Source organism: Neodiprion fabricii, chromosome 5, assembly GCF_021155785.1.
Source record: "Neodiprion fabricii isolate iyNeoFabr1 chromosome 5, iyNeoFabr1.1, whole genome shotgun sequence".
Classification (NCBI taxonomy): domain Eukaryota; kingdom Metazoa; phylum Arthropoda; class Insecta; order Hymenoptera; family Diprionidae; genus Neodiprion; species Neodiprion fabricii.
Genome location: NC_060243.1, coordinates 3,167,998 through 3,185,819, shown reverse-complemented (window position 1 = coordinate 3,185,819; position 17,822 = coordinate 3,167,998). Strand labels below are relative to the sequence as shown.

General features: G+C 40.1%; 1 protein-coding gene and 1 long non-coding RNA gene across 7 annotated transcripts; one reads left to right on the top strand and one right to left on the bottom strand.

Annotated features, from left to right (window-relative positions):
• The first annotated feature begins 1,021 nt into the window (after positions 1 to 1,021).
• LOC124183987 lies at positions 1,022 to 4,046 on the top strand. The gene is made up of 2 exons (XR_006871107.1): positions 1,022 to 1,224; positions 1,501 to 4,046. It is a non-coding gene; the product is annotated as an uncharacterized LOC124183987 (long non-coding RNA).
• Positions 2,838 to 17,761, bottom strand: LOC124183970 (nucleosome-remodeling factor subunit NURF301). 6 transcript variants are annotated; one of them, XM_046573206.1, is made up of 27 exons: positions 15,854 to 17,761; positions 15,471 to 15,753; positions 15,142 to 15,350; positions 14,665 to 15,063; positions 13,435 to 14,601; positions 13,095 to 13,285; positions 12,316 to 13,005; positions 12,061 to 12,248; positions 11,641 to 11,974; positions 11,223 to 11,532; positions 10,968 to 11,103; positions 10,459 to 10,736; positions 10,182 to 10,325; positions 9,936 to 10,100; positions 9,638 to 9,849; positions 9,358 to 9,504; positions 9,008 to 9,227; positions 8,553 to 8,888; positions 8,275 to 8,451; positions 7,940 to 8,173; positions 7,485 to 7,794; positions 7,185 to 7,389; positions 6,798 to 7,060; positions 6,433 to 6,600; positions 6,141 to 6,336; positions 5,972 to 6,056; positions 2,838 to 5,878 (listed from the first exon to the last, which is right to left on the bottom strand). In XM_046573206.1, exons 1-27 carry the CDS (start codon positions 16,896 to 16,898, stop codon positions 5,676 to 5,678), a joined length of 8,295 nt encoding a protein of 2,764 aa, XP_046429162.1. In that variant the 5' UTR covers positions 16,899 to 17,761; the 3' UTR covers positions 2,838 to 5,675. The 6 variants fall into 6 exon arrangements, with proteins under 6 accessions (XP_046429162.1, XP_046429160.1, XP_046429161.1 ...); XM_046573204.1 differs by having other exon boundaries at positions 6,798 to 7,063; positions 15,854 to 17,760; XM_046573205.1 differs by having other exon boundaries at positions 6,798 to 7,063; positions 8,553 to 8,885; positions 15,854 to 17,760.
• Between the last annotated feature and the right edge of the window lie 61 nt (positions 17,762 to 17,822).

Here is a 17,822-nt window from a genome sequence, read left to right as displayed (position 1 = left end):
TTTTTTAATTATATTTATCACCTAATCTAACTCACCGTGAAAAAATATCACCGATCTTTAACTTCTCTAATATGAATGACAGTGCCCAAAAATTCATAACCTTATCGAAATCAAAACGACTGGATTTCCTTGTTTACTGTCGATTTTATGACTACTGATTTTGCTACTGCGAGGGAATAAATTAGTTACACTGTTTGTCGCTAGGCGCACGTGGCGTACGGAAGGCCTTCCCAACAACTAACCGTTCTCGGAGCAAACTTGCTCAGTCACCCGCCCGCCTCCGAAGTCGAATCGCAAGTGAGCGTTCCTCCGCCACTCGAACCGCTGATTATCGCGCGTACTCGCCGCCGCGCATGCGCGGCGCTGACGCTCATCGTTCGGCCGTACCTTCCGCTGGAAGGTGCTGAAACCACGCGTCCCAGGCAAGCTTATCTCTCGTAGGCTCCTACGGATTCTTGGCCAGCTCGGTGACACCGAGTCGTTTGTTCGCATTACAGAGCTCAAGGGTCACCGAGAGCCTGGCTTAGCACCCCTCCACGCTCTCTCGCCCCCGTGTCCCTCGGGATGACTTATAAACTCGACTTTCATTTCCGTGACGCGACAAAAAAGAGGGTTACACTGAGTTAGAGGTTTAATGCTTAATACAGAATAGGGTGGTAGACGGAGAACAAACAATTTTATTCATTATGCTCGAACGACGGGCTTACGTGAAAACCAAAAACTATATAACGGTGACTCTGTCCCGAGACCTATACTAAGAAATAAAGAAATAAATTAAGAATTATCTGGGAGGTGTTGATTGGGCACAGCGCATTTGTGTAATTTGTATGCGACTAGGCAGGTGCATCATTGAGAAGCGCGTGCGATAGCAGGTACGAAGCAAGTGCTAATCCTTTTAGGTGGATTGGCTTAGAGCAGGTGCACTTGTATTTCGAGTGGCCGACTTGACTCAACCTTACAGGCTGTCGCGCATGTAGTAACGCGTTGTCAGTTGCCGTTCTGAAGCGTATTAGGCGTACCACGCGATGCATATCTCTGGTTACAAAGGTTCGATAGAATTCAACGAGACATACGAAAAACTGATGGAAACTCAAGGAAAAAAATTAACACCGATTAAGGATACGTCGATAAGTTGTTGATCAAGCTGTCATAAATTGCAAATGATAAGTAAAAAATTGTGAATCGTTCTCAGAATTGAATGAATTGCAATTACGTAGGTAATAGGTATACATACTTATACCATATCTTATATTAAGATTTTATGATACGAATCGAAATTTCCGTATCGAATTTTGTCAGCAGGATTCGTTACATTGTATTTTTCTGTTGGGATATTGACCATAATAATTTACCTGACATTTGTGGTAGCAAATGTTATCTCAACTATTAAGATATCGAGCACATAGTATTTTTAATAAATTCAAAGCCTTGTGGGGTAAAGACTGTTAAAAATAGTATTGTTTGGTCGAATTCGAAAAAAAGATATTGTCACGTTTTCAGCATGAAGTTTTTCACCTCCAAGAATCGTAATGATACCCGTGCCTCGCTTCTTGCCATTTCAAGCAGGATTTTTACCGATTTTGAAGAAAGCTGAAATCAATGTATTCAGACGTTATTCCGAAGTATACTTGACGAGAGTAAATGGTTGTACGTGGTCCCGAGTTGCTACAATTAACTCCTAAAAGGGTTCAACTGAACAAAAAAGAAAATTTCATCATATCTTCGCAGCTGTTGATTCTACGATGTCCTATTTAGAGTCCATTAAATCGATACTAAACGGAAAAAATTTGTGGCTTAAATAATGCTAGAATTAATTCTTTATTGCGCTATATTGACCTAATTTTACGACAAGAATAGATGCGCGTAGTCTACAGTCGCTGCGACAACAGACAACGTACAGGTTGTGCCGACAAACGCACCGTCTTGCAACCCGCTGCCTGCACATATCTCACACAGCTACGTAAGACAACATAAGAGTGTCGGGCTATTTTTAAGTTTCAAACTAAATATTAGTATTAACAGCGTTTATTTTGAGTTACGCGAGTAAAATCAAAATTTACAACAAAAAAATTCCTAATTCAAGATATTAATGAAATAAAATTTTTCTAATTATCAAAATGAAGAACTGATTCTTTACTCAATGTTTCGAATGAAGGGAATGAAAACAAATTCTAATTTGGTTTTGGATAAAAAAAATGAAAAATAATTTTTATTTCAAGGTCTTGAAGTACGAAAAGAGAATCACTCATAGAAATTTCAAAATCTAGAAATAAACAATTCTCAATTGATGCTTTACTTCTACATTCCGGAAGGTACGGGCTTGCTTATCAAAGCTAATCTATACTTTCTATGCAATGGAGACTTAATGCCCGTAAAGTTGATGAATAAATAAATGAACAAATTAATAAATGAAAAAAAATAGTTCCGACGAGCGGCTGCCGAACGCACGGGTTAAACTAGACCTTCAACTAAACGGACTCGTGGTCAACGCGGAATTATATGTCAAATTTTGGTACTTCTACTTTTCTTCTAGTGAAACTACCTTCAAGAACCGAAATTATTGTGTGTTGTCGAAACTTGAGCAGGAAAGTTACATTCCAACTTCTTTTTGACCAATGATGTCGTATATTCCAAAGAAAATCGTTTCCTATTATCATTATTTTTCTTTTGATGTATGCATTGTTCCTCATAAACAGTAAACAAAAATCGAAAAAAAAATCTCGATCCTGTTCGGATGTATGCAATTGTCCCTTCATGCCTAAATCACAATATTATAATCATAAATCTATATGTATAGTTATTCGTTTGGTACAAATGATGTTCGGTCACTGTAGTAGTTATTTTTCTAGCGTTCATTATGTTTATTTGAATAAGTGAGAGTACAAAATTCTCCCGTCAAATCATTCGTTACCTGATGATGACCGTCGCATTGTATTGTATTTAATTTTGGTTTTCACTAATTTTCAGTATTTTACATTTTATTGACTCTAAGCGTGAGTATCGTCAATTCTTATCACGCTCCGATTAGACGAATGAATTACTAGTTAATAATTCTGGGTTTCACTTGAAAAATGAACATTTTATGAACAGCATTTGACCTCATTATTCGGTGATATGAAGAAGCGGTAAAATATTTTGAATCATCAATTTCAACGACTGTGATTTCAAATTTCCTCAGAACATACAACTTAACAATGAATTACATTCAACTTGTAATAAACCTGATTATTCTTTTCGTAACACCTTTGTTACCTTACTAAATCCAGCTGTCAAGGTAAAGGTCGAAAATTTAATAACGTATCCAGTGGAACGACAAAGTATGGACTTATTTACAATTAAAAATTGGATAACGTGAATTAGAAAAATAAAGAGTCTTTCAACAGATGTTTCAAAGATTTGTTATTTCCAGAACGCGTTGAATGAATTCTCGACCACTACCATTACTCTGGCAAATCAAAAAAGAGCAAAGTATAATAATATTTATTTTAATTCTTTCTAATTTATATTGTAGTAGTGCAATAAAAACAACAAAGTTTATGATTAAAATTAGTACAAATATATTTATTATCAACTATATAGTATTTAGGGTTTCAGATGAATATATATATAATTATGTAATCACACTTTGTTGCTTTTTTATTTAAAAGAAAATAAACAATCTTATATGATTAATCGTAATAAACTGGGAATAAAAGGCGCCCGTCAAGAGTTGGTTACCAGGTTCACCTCTCCGTTCATGATAATCACTTTAATCTATTTCCTTGATGATATTTCCCATTTTAGTATGGATCAGTTACATTATGCTTTGCAATTTATTACATTTAAGCAGCAACGTTCTCTCAATATTCTTTTTCTCGCTACAGTAAATGATAATCATTAGACAGCCAATGACGAGTTATAGATACCCAATACGATATCATGTCGATTGTAACGTCCGTATTTCCAGAATTCCTATCAGTCACCATTCCAGGAGTGAACGAACAAGAAAATCGAACTCAATTTACTATGACGATATAACTGTAGTAACCGAAAAAAACAGTGGGGGGGAAAAAAAATACACGTGATCAAGCCAGATGCTGTAACTTGAGGTAAATAGAACTACGCGTATATAGTTACGTTCGAGTAAAAAGGCGGCATGAAGGTAAAAAAAATTTTGTACCGATAAAAAAAAAAAACCAGCAAAACTGTTCAATGTAATTGTGCAGAGTGCAACTTCAATGATAACTTGTTATTACTAAACGATCGTATCAGCCAGAGTCTTTAATTATTATATTCATTCGTTTCTTAATTGAACCAAAAGATTGAGGATGCATGCCTTGCTTCATTGTACGATATACGTATACATATACGTACATGTTACAGTGTTACTATATATACAGTAAAGCAAATTATTATTTAGGCGTACGTATGTGTAGGTAGGTGTGTGCGCGTATGTACACACACACACATGCATACTCATGCATAAATAAGAATTTGTTACCTGTAATTTAGTAACCATCAGCCTACTGGGTTTGCTATTTCTGATGTCAAATATGTGAGTTGTGTAGTAGCTTTAATTGTATAAACTGTGAAAGTTGAATGTTGTCTTATACTTCCAGATTCATTACTTATGGATGTAAAAATGAACGCAACTGTTACGTTAAGAGTTATAATAATTAGCAATAATTGCTTAATAATACTTTAATAGTTAAAATATAAACAATTTAGTTGAAAACTAGAGCCTTTCCATATCTGACATCGCACACAATTGATTATTATAAACTGTTACCAAAGTTCATCAATCGCATTCCTAGACACTGCCTATGTTTATGTATGTACAAGAGTAGCAGTTTAAATCACCTGCTTATTCTTACAATCTAACATCATATGTCTCGTTTATAAACAATTTCTTTCATATATAGAAAATTTATGTGATTAAAACAACGTAAGTAATGTAATAATTACTTGTGAGCACAATAAACAAATTTGTACAATTTATTATGCGCGTCCTAATAATCTTAGACCTATGTTGTACGCAACATGTTGTCGGACGATAATGCAATAAAGAGAGATGGGCGGATCAAAATATATAGCGTCACACACATCTGGATGCGCAAGATTTTGGATGGAACTGCGTCTGACAAATAGTTCCATTTAACGGTATAATTACTACAAACTCGATGCTTTTCATTTGACAACTCCGCGGGGGTAAACTTCTAATTATTGTTTGACTTGCGTATTGAACGATACATGACTGAATCCATGTATAATATGTATAGTATATAAATAATAGAGATATGCGAAATAATCACTGTAATGAGAAATATGCGAAACGACGGAGAAAAAAATAAAGAGAGTTATAAAAAGATATAAGAAATCTTTTTATTAGCGTCGAATGATTTATCCATTTTGCCGAGTCACCCATGACTTTCTCATACTAAGCATGGTGGGTTCTCAATTATTCAGAGTAGTACTATAATCAAAAACTCATGTGAAGTGAATTTTCGCACAACTCTAATAAATAGTAGGTTTATTTGTATGGGCTAATTATAACTTACGATTAACTTGAGTTTCTGTTACTTCATGCTTTTTTCTTGTCACTGGCACAAGTCAATTCAATAACACTGCACTTTTGCAAATAAAAGTGCCGATGGCATGTACTTTCACTCATTTAGTTACTATTCAGTTTTGATTGATCATTTGCCTTCGGAGAACTTTTCTCTTAGACTTTTAATTTTGTGCACAAAGTAAGTTTCCAAAGACTCAGCACACTTGAAGAACGGAGACTCCTTAGGGTTGTAGTAACGACAGTTATCAAATATCTTGGTCATGTCTCCGATAAACTCGCTAAGTTTTTTGTATGATCTGTCATTTATCCTCAATTCGATAGTTTGCAAATCTGAAATCATCACAGCGATTGTAATATTTACTGCAGAAGATATTTCAGAAGCTTGAGAAGTCTTGATAATAACACGTCAATTAAGATACTCACCCATAGGTTCTTTTATAACTTTGTAGTAATCTGGCGCCTCGTTGGGATCTACAGGCTCCATAAAAGGCCAGGCACTCTTGTGTGCCTGTAATTATATAATCAAAGACAATTGCCAGATTAATTGCCAGAGTCTTCGTCGGTTAAAGTATCCCCAATTTTTGTTTCATACCTGTATCTGTTTTATTAACTTCTTTAAAAGGTCAAGATCCTTTCCGTTAAGATTTTTCATATTAGCAAAGTTAACCGAGGAGTTTCGCTGGCAATTTGGGCAGACGTATTCATCAATGTTATCAGCTTCGGATTGAAGAATACCTACGCAACGACCATGGAACCAGTCCTGGCATTTGTCACAGCAAATATAAAACCTTTGGAAAATAAAAAGCGAGTGTGTTATCATCTTCAAACAATTAATTTTTAAGTGTTACGTGGAAAAGAATGTATAATTGTAAGAAGACCCTCACTGAGATTCATCATATGGTTGTTTGCAAAGACAGTACAGCTCTTGCGTATCTCTCGCATGCCGACACTCGGTGCATACAAACTCAGACAGTGATTTGCTCATTTCTTCTGTAATTCCCACGCAGTCTCCATGGAACCAATTGTTACAGAGATCGCAACCTACGTAAAATCTGTTGGGTAGAAGACAAATTAAAAAATTGTTCATCTGCTCGGTGACTAGTGATCGATACGGCATGTAGTAATCAATATAATTAGTAATCAATAAATCGGTTCAATGGTGGCGGTACATGAGAGTTCATAGAAATAGGATTCCCATTTGATTTTAGTATTCACTTTCGAGAAATTCTCGACAAATACGAATACTTACTTCGTTTCGTCGTAAGGCGTTCTACACAGGCAGTAGAGCTTCTCTTTTTTGATACGTCCCCCCGCGGTGGTTGCCGTTGAAGCACCAGGCGGTGTTGTGCTGTTTCCTTGGACTCTGTGCTTCTTAGGCCTGCCCCCACGATTTGGTGGGCTGACATGTTGCGCTGCCTGAGCGTTCGATTTACGCTTAGCACTTCCGACCTTGACTTCGTCCTGTTTGTGCCTTTCTGCCTTAGTTCTTGTAGCTAGTTCAGCGGAAAGATCCTTCTGAAATAAATTCGACTCCTTGGTACTTTTATTTTCAATAAGAGTTTGATTTTGCATAGTAACCTAAAATGGCAACCAGGTATAAATTTTCCTGGTATAATTTTTGCATCATTTGCCATACCTGAATATCGATTTGCAATTCCTTCTCGAGCAAAGCTCGTTTTTTCAATATGTCTTTTTTTAGGAGTTCCTTGTGCCGGAACAACAACACTTGCATTCGAGAATGAACTTGCTGCTTTCTCCTCTGTTCTTGAGAATCCCTTAGTTTCCCAGCACGATTCTTTGGAGTAGCCTCGGTATTCTCTACAACCTCCGTCTTGGGTGTTCTGTGACATTGAAAGACATTGGGTGGCGTTAGTCGTTTTACTATTGTTACAAAATTGGTATGTAATATGTTCAATTTGAATTGCAACAAACTTACTTCGTTATATCTCGAGGTTCTTGTCGTGGGGCTGGTCTTTTCTTCGGTGTTTCGCTCCATTCGTTATCCTTATCATTTGTCGTCACATTAGGAGTAGTAGGTGAGGCAAGTGGCGGAACGTGGGGCGGCGCAGGTCTCTTCCGGGACGGAGCTCGCGTTGTAGTTGCAGTTGGGGTGCCGTGGATTTGGTTGCAGGTTATGGAGCTCTCGACGCCACCCTTCATTTGCTTCTCTTGATACCGCTGCAGTTGTAGAAGTTTCTCTTCTATTTCAGGATTAAGATTTTCCTGCTTTAGTGCATTTTTTATTGCTGTAAAAAAAATTGTATCAATGTTTCATTCTCAATTTGCTTCTGCACCGATCTGTGTGACAAAACTTGATTCCTTCGTTCGCAACTTGTATTAACGGAGGTGAAAGATGTTGACTGGAGTTTAGAAAAAAAATCATATATTTACTTTGCTGTATGTAATCCGGAGTGAGGACAAATTTGTTAGGTGACGATGTTTGATTAGGCTCTTGGGAAGGCTGTGAAGGCTGCTGCCCATTCGCCAGAGCTGCACGTTGGGGTTCAGCTTCGCTTCCGGTAGTTGGACGTCCGACCTGCTGCACTACGACTTTGGGCTTTATCGGAGAACCTGGGGCTGCAGTCTGAGATGGAGCTGGGGTTGTAGCTGACTCAGTTTGCGGTGCTGCAAAATCGAAGAATATTTTTCCGATTCACATAAATTTGTGATAATTTACAAAAACCAGACCGTTCGTAAGGAGAAAGGGAAAGAAGCGTGATAAATACCAGCTGCCGAAGGAGTCGTGTGTGGAGGTGAAGCTACCGGTTGCTGTGTTTGTTGAGTGTGAGCAGATGTTGTTGGCGTGCGAGAAGCAACTGCCGTTTGTGTTCCTGGAGCTGGTTGAACTGCTAGGTATATCTTCGTTGGTCCTAGCACGCCTTGCTTGCCGGTAGTTGCTTGTGCTGAAATGTGAAAAAGATTTTCAGAAATATTTCATTGGAATAAGTTAAACTTGATCAGATCCGCAATCTACTTCTGAACCTGAACTCACTAAAGTACAGACCTTTGAGCAGTTGTTGCTTGACTTGTTGTTGAACCATGGCGAGTTGCTGTGGAGTGAAGTCGGCTCCTTGGAGTCCTTGCAAAACTATTCGGGGACCTTGAGATGTTTGAATCACCTGAGCTGTGACACACTTTATAACGGTACCAGGTGGCTGCCCTGCTAACAGAGAAGCTTCTACACTGCCAGGAGCTGGAGTTGAACCTGGAGCAGGAGGATTTGCAGCAGCTGGTGTGGTGGTCGTTGTCGCTGTCTGAGCACTGGTCACCGTATTTGTAGTAGCTAGTTCTGTAGCTTGCGTCGACGGAGTTGCAGGCTGATTCTGCTGAGCCGCTGCTGCTGCACAGTTATTATTACAGACTTGAAAATCTTTGTACCAAAATACACGGTCAATAAATTTGATATTTAGTATAAAGTAATATGAAATGAAATCTTGAACTGGATATCAAATGTCTAACCTTGTTGAGGTTTTGTAGGTGAAACAGCATTTTTCACAACAGCACTGCTAGTTGAATTCAGATGAACAATCTGATTACCAGTCGGTGTACTACGTATAACAACTTGGTGTCCTCCGATCGTTGCCAACTGAGCTTTGCCGGACGCGAGCTGCTGGGCAAGGGCTGCATTATTCACCACGATTTGATTTGTATTGATAACTTGCCCACCCGGGGTCAATACCTATAGTTACGATTTTCATATTGTTACAAGTATAAATCGTATATTATGTTCGGTAAATCATGAGATTTATAAGGATCTAAATGATTGGATTACCGAATATTATTTGTCTGTATGGGGTAAATTGACTTACCTGTGGTTGTGGGGTGGCTGGTTGCTGCGCTTGAATTTTTTGGGTTTGACTGGTTGGAGTTTTTGTGGGACTGGCTTTGGTAGCAGATGTTGTAACAGGTGTAGCTGGTTTGACAGAGCTTGTATTGCTCGCAGACTTAGTGACGCTCTGTAAATTTCATGAATTACAATAACTGCTGAAGCAAGTTGGTATTAGAAGGAAAAAGTAAATTTCTGAATGCTACACAATGTACTTCATACACGATATGTTGTGAATTGAAATGAATTTGAAATATGGGCACCTGTGGTGTGGTTGTGCTTGCCGAACTTGTGGTTGCAGGCGTTTGTGTAGGTGTGGCAGCTATAGCTTGACCAGTGTTTAGAACATGGAGTTTTCCGTCAGGCATTTGTACAAGTTGTTGACCAGGCATCAACCCTCGAACCTGGAGTTTACCATCCGGCCCTCGAAGGATCTGGACCCGCTGCTGTACGTGCTGAACGGGGGTGTTGGAGGCTGCAGAATAGACATTGACGCAATTAGAGGAATTTCTAATTTTTCCGCAGAATTTGTTTGTAATTAATAATTACGATTCCAAGTACCTGCTGAAACTTGATTTGTATGATTGATCTGAACAGTTCCCTGATTCGTTACTTTTATTAATGACTGTTGCTGTTGTGGCTGAGACTGAGGGGTTTGAGATGTGACGGTAGTCTTGGGGAGAATGCTGGTGGGCCCTGAGACAACTCGAGTCGTGCCATCAGAAGCTATAAAATTGAATGATTGAGTTTAAATTCTAATATTACAATGAATTCGAATAAAAATTTGAAAACGTGTAATATACTCACATTTGGTCATGTATATACGCCTAGTTCCAAGGAAAGTTTTATTTTGAGACGGCGTGGTCAAGAGTGATGTGAGCTGGGATTTTCCAACACTAGTATTTGGACTAGCAGGTATTGCTACTTTGGAAACAATTTTGACGGTGCCATCTGTCAACACGGAAAAACTCAATGGATGAAAAATCGAATTACAAATATAGATTCCAATTACGTGGTACAGTTGCACGAAATAAAAAAAACGAGAATGGTTGTAGAAAAAAAAAAAAAAAAAATATTTCCTCACCTGGATTGGAGTTTGACGTAACTTTGATGATCTGATTAGGGGAACCTGTGACATTTGCTGGACTCTTTAGAGTTTCCAGGGCCCTCTTTTGTTGGTGAGCGGCCCTTTGAATACGCAGCTGTTGCTCCATTTTCTCTTTAATCTCTTCAGGCGTTGCCTTGCCGCTGACCAACTGGTCAACGGCTCCTGTAATCGACCCCCTATTCCCACCCGCAACCACAGATTGCGGTACTCCTGATCGACTCCTAGTAATAATCTGGGCATTAGCCTTCTCTAACCTAAAGGAGAGACACATACCAAGCGAGGGGTTAGTGTTTGTTGGTGTTAGGCGAGGACGGGAAGATTTGACAAAAACCAGTGACGACAAGGTTCATGAGTTAGCAAATCCCAGGCGCATCCAATAGCGAATATCCCTATGATATAGCGCGCTAAATGTCTGAAGTAATTTCGACATCTCGCAACCCAGCATTCACTTCCGTATTATGCAATTGTATCGCAAGCGTACTCACTTGTCTCCATATTGCTTTATCTCCCAAAGTTCAAGTTTATCTTCGTCCACCCACTCCTCGTTCACCTGAGGCTCCGTACTTTGCGGTGATTCAGGACGTTTTCTTTTTCTCAACCCGCTACGGATTGAAGTAACCTCTGAAATTTTATTTAATAAATGAAACAACATTATCCAATTTTTTTGGAATATTAACCTGATCTGCAAATAATTTCATATGTTATGCAAAACTACCTAATTGTTTTACAATTTGACTTACCTCTAACTTGTTTTGGCAGCTCTAAAGGTATCACTACTTTTCTTCGAAGATATTGTACTCTGTCCATGAATTGGCCGACATGTCGATGCTTCAAGATCTCCAAGGACATAATCTCGTTGTCAGTTGTGACTTGATGCTTGCCATCCGTTGACAAAGGTTTGGCAGACATATCGTCCCAGCGTAAACAGGCCCATAAAATTCTCAACTGTATTGCAGCTGCAGCCAATGACTTTAGGCCAACAGTTCTGTAAAGCCAACACGTTTTGAACAACGGCCTTGGGCAGGGATATGGCCATACAGCCATGTTCGCCTGAAACAGTGAAACGTCACTGGATATAGGTTTTTATTATTTACAGGATGCAGTGTACCAATAACTATTATTTAGCCACTGTTAAAATAATGTGACTATAGAACATACCTTAGCAATATGATGAAATCCTTGGACAGGAGTTCGTCCGCCAAGTCGCGAAAGTTTACGAAGTTCGTGCTGCGGCAATACAAGGATACTGCGGTGTTTATTTCTTGTGGAAAATGTTGAGCAAAGTGGATATTTTACTGGAGTACGTTTCTTTCGTCTGTCCGCCAATGAAATTGAAACTTTTTTCAGATAAAGTTTCCCTTCTGTCGAAGTGGCAGAATATACTCTCTCAGTTCCATCCGCAGTCAATTCCCTAGCTGTTATGGCGCTCCGATGCACAGTTCTGCCTCGACGGTTGATAAATATTGTTTTTAACCCCATATTGTTGAGATTGCTAGCGAAAAAAATTACAGAATTTGGGATATTATTAAATGTGCACTCCAAAGTATTCTAGAATATATCCTTATTTTCCTCTCCTACCATGTCTTTGTCTCCGATGCAACTGAGACTGAATTTCGAGATGATAAACTCTCCTGTGAACTCTGAACAACGCCGTCCACGGTTTTTATTGTTTGTTGAGACGTAGTAACGGTTGTCGTTGTCACAACATTGCTAGTTGTTTTGATCGTTGTCACTATATTTTCATCCTCAAAGCCATTGCCCTCAACCTGAAAGTTTTCATCGAAGTTAATATATTTGTTACAATTTGTAGTCATTACTTTAATGACAACTTACTTTTATGCTATCTTCTGGGGTCGTTTCTTCTAATTTAATTCGTTTAGCCGGTTTTGAAGGGCTATCGGAGAGCGAAGACGCTTCCGACATGTTATCAACAACTACGTTTGTTGCCTGAACTTCTTCGGCACAGTGCGTAGCCATTGCAACGGCAGACTCCAAATCCCTTCTGATAGCATCTTTAGCCTCATCTGTTGCTTCGTGTTTCAAGCTTGCTTTAGATTGTTGGACAGAGGATGTACTGAACGGGGCTAGGCTTGGCAGTGATTGACTGTTGCTTAAGCTCTTGGCTTTTTTTAGTAAAGTAATTAGATCTCGTTTTAGCCTAGCTTTCTGCAAACACATTGGGGAATAGCACGTTGAGGTGAGACTCTGTGCCGCTGCTGCATTCACCTTTCCAGGAGGAGGGGTCATGTTGCAGTAACGAGAATAACAGCTGCCATTCTTTGATGAGCGCATTATATTTGCATACTGAATTCTGACTAGTTGGATCCGTTTCCCAATCGCCGTTAGCATGTCTCTAGCAGACGAAGAAATCGCTTTAGTTGGTAATTTTCCAGACAATATATTCTGCAGTGGTCCGTCGACAGCATCTGTATCGCTCTCTTCATTATTCTCAATGTCCACCTCCGTATCACCTTCGGTGTTTTTTGGAACGGTTGCTTGGGCGGTTACCTCCTTTGACTTCTCCTGTGATTTATTTATCATACATTAAAAATATTTGCGAACAGGAACGGAGCAAGGAAAACGAGATAGTACAATAATAATTCTTTACGTACCGTTTGGGATAACTTTCTCTCTTCCAAGAGTTTTAGGTGTGTTCTCCTCGATAAGAAATCGTCGATTCTAGTTTTTTTGGCAATTTTTGGGTAATGCAAACGACCAGGTGTAGTTAATGCCTTGGTTACATCAATTTCTTCAAACTGATGTATCGGTAGAAATACTTTTTCGATTTTCATTCCAGCTAAAACTATAGGAGATTACATCAACTGCGTTAATTTTCTGTTTATACAAAAAAAATTAGTAACACAAAATGTATAGAAGGTAACGTCAAACATAATAAGAAATTATAATATGATATCCAAGAATACAAATAATGCCAAAATAGTGCCTACTCACAAGGTATGTGTGGTTTATTTTCTTGGTTCGAGTTCAGCAAGAATTTTCCATCCAATCTTTCTTTCACATCTGGTTTTTCTTCCGCTTTAACTTCTTCAGATTCATTTTCTTTCTTCACAGCTTCAACTGGGTGTTCCTCCTTTATTTCTTGTTTCACCTCTGTAGCTTCTTCAGGCTCGGCTTTTAAGTCCTTGAGGTCCTTGGGCTCACAGTACTCTTTTATTAAGAATTCATAAGTTGGCGGATCAAGAGCCAAAATCTTGATACCTCCCTGATCCCTAATTTGCACCATAATCTTTTGAGGGCCAGCTCGCAAGCCAGCTTTGTTCAGATTCGCAGACCTGTAGCGACGGCTTGCCGACAGCCAGAGCCATCCCCATTGACCGTGAACCCTGTACTCTTCACCTTTCTGCTTCCAGACTTGATGTTTCAGTCCCAGCGTATACTTGACAAAATTGTAGGTAAGCCTGTTCCGCTCCTCCTCGTCTTCCTTTTCTTTCTTATCCTTCTTATCTTGCCGCTTTTTTTCTTCTCTTTCAAGCGCCGTCACTCGTTGAAGCTTAACGTGACCAAGCTGGTCGTGCCAGACGCTGGCAAACACAACGGATTTTATGCAGGCTTGAAGGACTATCAGAGCTCTTGCAAAGTCGCGGGGATTCACGCAAGCTCCAACCGCAGTAGTCCACGGTTTTCGAAGCAAAGGCCAGTTAGTATGCATAAATGGTGCCTGGATACTTCCTTCCAATTGTAAGATAGTTTGGCGCAGGGTGCTCACTAAAAGAGCTCGCGTTCCCGTCAAACTCCCAACCCATTTGAACTCAGAAGCTTGCGTTAGAGAGAATTTGTGTGACAGATGTCTCTTCTTATCGCGTTCTTCATTACGCTGAGGTTTATTGAGCGCTATCGCGTTTGTGCTATACTGGTTGACGTATGATTTAAACCCGTTATCCATTCCGAGTTTGAACAGGTGAGTACCTGATGCTATTTGATGTGCCTTTTGACGTGTTATTCGAGTTCCATCACCTTCATCTTTCAAAGATTTGTCCAGTTTGTCAAGCTCTTCCTTAGAAAGTATCGTCGTGCTCCTTCTTTTCAAATCATCCATATTGAAAGTACGTGGCTGTAGCGAGCCTGTCTTTGATCTTGTTACAATTGTATGCTTTTTGCCTGTGTGATTGGACATTTCTTTTTTTAAACCTATCGATATCTCACCATCCCTCTTGTACTTACCATCTTTTCCAACCTTGGAAGAATCATCTTCCTCCTCTAAAACTTCTTCTTCAACTTCTTCAGAGGAGGAGACAGACGTACTCGTCTTGGAAGTCTTCGGGGCTGTCTCGGTCCCTGCTGCCGCCGCTGTTGTTACCATCTCTGATGTATCGCCACCGCCCACTTCCACTGTTTCTGCCACTTGTGCTGAAGGATTTTGCTTGTCGACGTCTATGCCATCACCGCCCCCTCTATCTGTGTTCTGTCCAGAAACAGCCGCTAATTGTTCTTCTAAAGAATCTGTACCTTCATGCATTCTCCGAACCATTTCCTCGGCATCTTGTCTCTCCTTTTCTTTCCTCTCCTCCTCTTCTCTGTTAAGTTTTTCTTGCCTCTCTTTTTGCATTTTCAATATGTTGGCTGCAAGGAAAAAATTGTTATCAACACTGGAACTGCATGGATTTCACTAGGATTCAATTTGAATCTGCAACTGCTTACCATTTTCTACCTCAAAGTACGACTTTTTATTTCCCTTGCATTGGTTTGTTATTTTTTCAGTGAGTTCCATTTGACGTACTATCTCTTCCTTATAATCTGACAATTCACGAAAGAGCGCCACTTCCATTTCATTTCGATCCAAACAATTCATCAGTTCCTCGAACTGGAGGGGTGTACTATAGTACCAGACCTCGCCATTTTCACTTTCCCTGTACAAAAACTTGATCGTTTACAAGGAAATCAACCACCATCCATGTTTTGTTGAATGCGATCTATGGGGAATGAGGACAAGATAGGAATAGAAACAAGTCAGAACTGTGTAAACTTACACAAAAACCCTCCTGCCTAGGAACCAATATTTTCGCCCATGACGATCAAATCCTAAATGTTCCTGCCTGCATAGCAAACCATTCTTCTCTACATCCGGCAAACAGTCCACTACTCCGGTAATTTTGTGTGCCTTGCAGATGCTGCACTGCCAATCTTCAGTAGGGACATCGACCAGTGGTGGCTCGACGCATTCCAAATGGAATACTGCAGGACATGTTTCGCAGCACAGGAGATCCCCAAGTCGATGGCAAACACGGCAATGATCGTCATAGTGAACATTCCCTGTATATAAAAAAGGTAATTATTGCATTAGTGAACAGAGATGGAAATATGATTTTTGTATGTATTCAAACGAACTCCAAATAGAATAGGAAGGTGGTACCTTCGTGCAACAAATCCTCACGCACAGGATTGGTAATGAGAAACTGGTCTGTTAAAAACTGCAATACTTTGAGGCGATCATTGACGGAAGTGAAGGGATATTCGCAAGAGGAAAGTATCTGAAGAATGTTTTCGTCAAAGCACTTATCACTTTCTACATATGACCGCAGTACTTCGGGCCAAGTCATAGGATCAACAAAATACAAGCTGACATTGACGGAATCCTTTTGATCCAAGGGACCGAAGTGGGTCTGCTGAGAGTCTTCCTCTCTGAGCAGCGCTTTAATAAGCATAATGTGAATCTCGGCTAGAAGATTCGTCTGATCTTCGCATACAAGCGCAGCGCAAAAGTCCTCAAACCTAAACGAGGAGAGACGAACCAGAGTTCGGAAGTGTCTCAAAACCTCGTATATGGACAAAGATGGGAGTACAAATTCCTTGGAGACGAGTAAGTCATCGGAAGATTTTGGCAAATCAAGAGGCGGCAGCTCTCGGTTTTGGAGCCAAAGTGGCTCGGGACTGGGAGCACGTTGAGCCTGCTGACTTAGAAGAGTTTTCCTAGGTGTGCCGCTAGTCGTGCTGTAGCTGGATAGTGAGAAATCACTATCGCTGGATGGATCTGGCTCTTCCAGGCTTTCCGAGGACTCGATGTCACTGTGAAGAGGCTCTTCATCTATGTCAGTCTTGTCACTAGACTCGTCACCAAAGTCAGAGCCATAGTGGTACTCCGAGTCATGGTAGTCGACGTTTGGGTTGTAACCACGTCGCTGGTAGGCACTGGAGCCGGAGTGGCCGCCTTTCCTCGCATGCTTGTCCCTTGGCCCTCGAGACTTTCTGCTCCGCGTACTGCGCCTGCTCTCTTCACTCTCAACTGGAGATGAGGCCCGAGACGCTGTTGGTGTGCTTGGCTGGGAGTTGGGTGTTTCGGAACCCTTGTTTTGCAGATATTTTGGCTTCTTCATAAGGTGATATTGGAATTTTTTCGGTCTCTCCATAACCACGGACTTTGGGGGACGCCCCCGTCTCTTCGTACCTCTTCCCGTCATTTTTACCTTTTATCGAGTGTCAATTAACTTCAACCCTACTTAACACGTGGTTTATGAAAACGCGCGCTTGTAAACAAATACAAATGACACCGTTGCAACGAAATGGATCCCATGTTTGTACTCTGATCTTTGCGCCATTTTTCGGCTATAGTCACGTGACCAAACACCTATTTACCATCATAAACGTCCACCGGTGATATCCCTTACACCTTCCGCGATTTAAATGGAGCTAACAATCGACGTAGTCCAACAATAAACGAGAGGATTTATTATCAATAACGACAAAACGAAGCACAGAATTAATCACTGACGCGAATGTGAGGGGAAATTACAATAACCGACCCATTAAGAGAGCGGTGTTTCAATTGGCTGAGCGAAACGCCGCCATGTCAACTCTGCCAAGCATCTGTTCATAAATCAGGGTTAGTCCAACGTTTATATCACACGATTTCTCAAAATATATTATTTATTTAATATTCCCGTTCACGAGTCAGCCGTTAGATTTATTTATCCCACATTTGGTTTAAATATTTATTCCACACATTCACGTGAAACGAAACTGAGACCCAATCACATCGCTCGTAACTAAACGAATTCCTGACACATCAACAGTAGGTGGCGCCTTAGGTTTTGGAAAAAGCGCCATATTCCATGTACCCCAGGTCGAGATATGGGCAAAATGCGTGTACGGAGTTTAATGTATCTACAAGTTTTCACCCTCGCCACCAAATGCCTTCGTCAGCGTCGTCACCATTTATCTTAAATAGATTAATCTGATATTTAACGAACAATGCACCGGTCGCTCGATCTTATTTCAACGATAACGCTTAGATTGTCTGAATAACTTTCGGCTGAAGGAGAAAAATAAACGAAACATGCTTTTTTTTTAGTACTCGGTCTACTCGCGCTTAAACGCGATCGGCC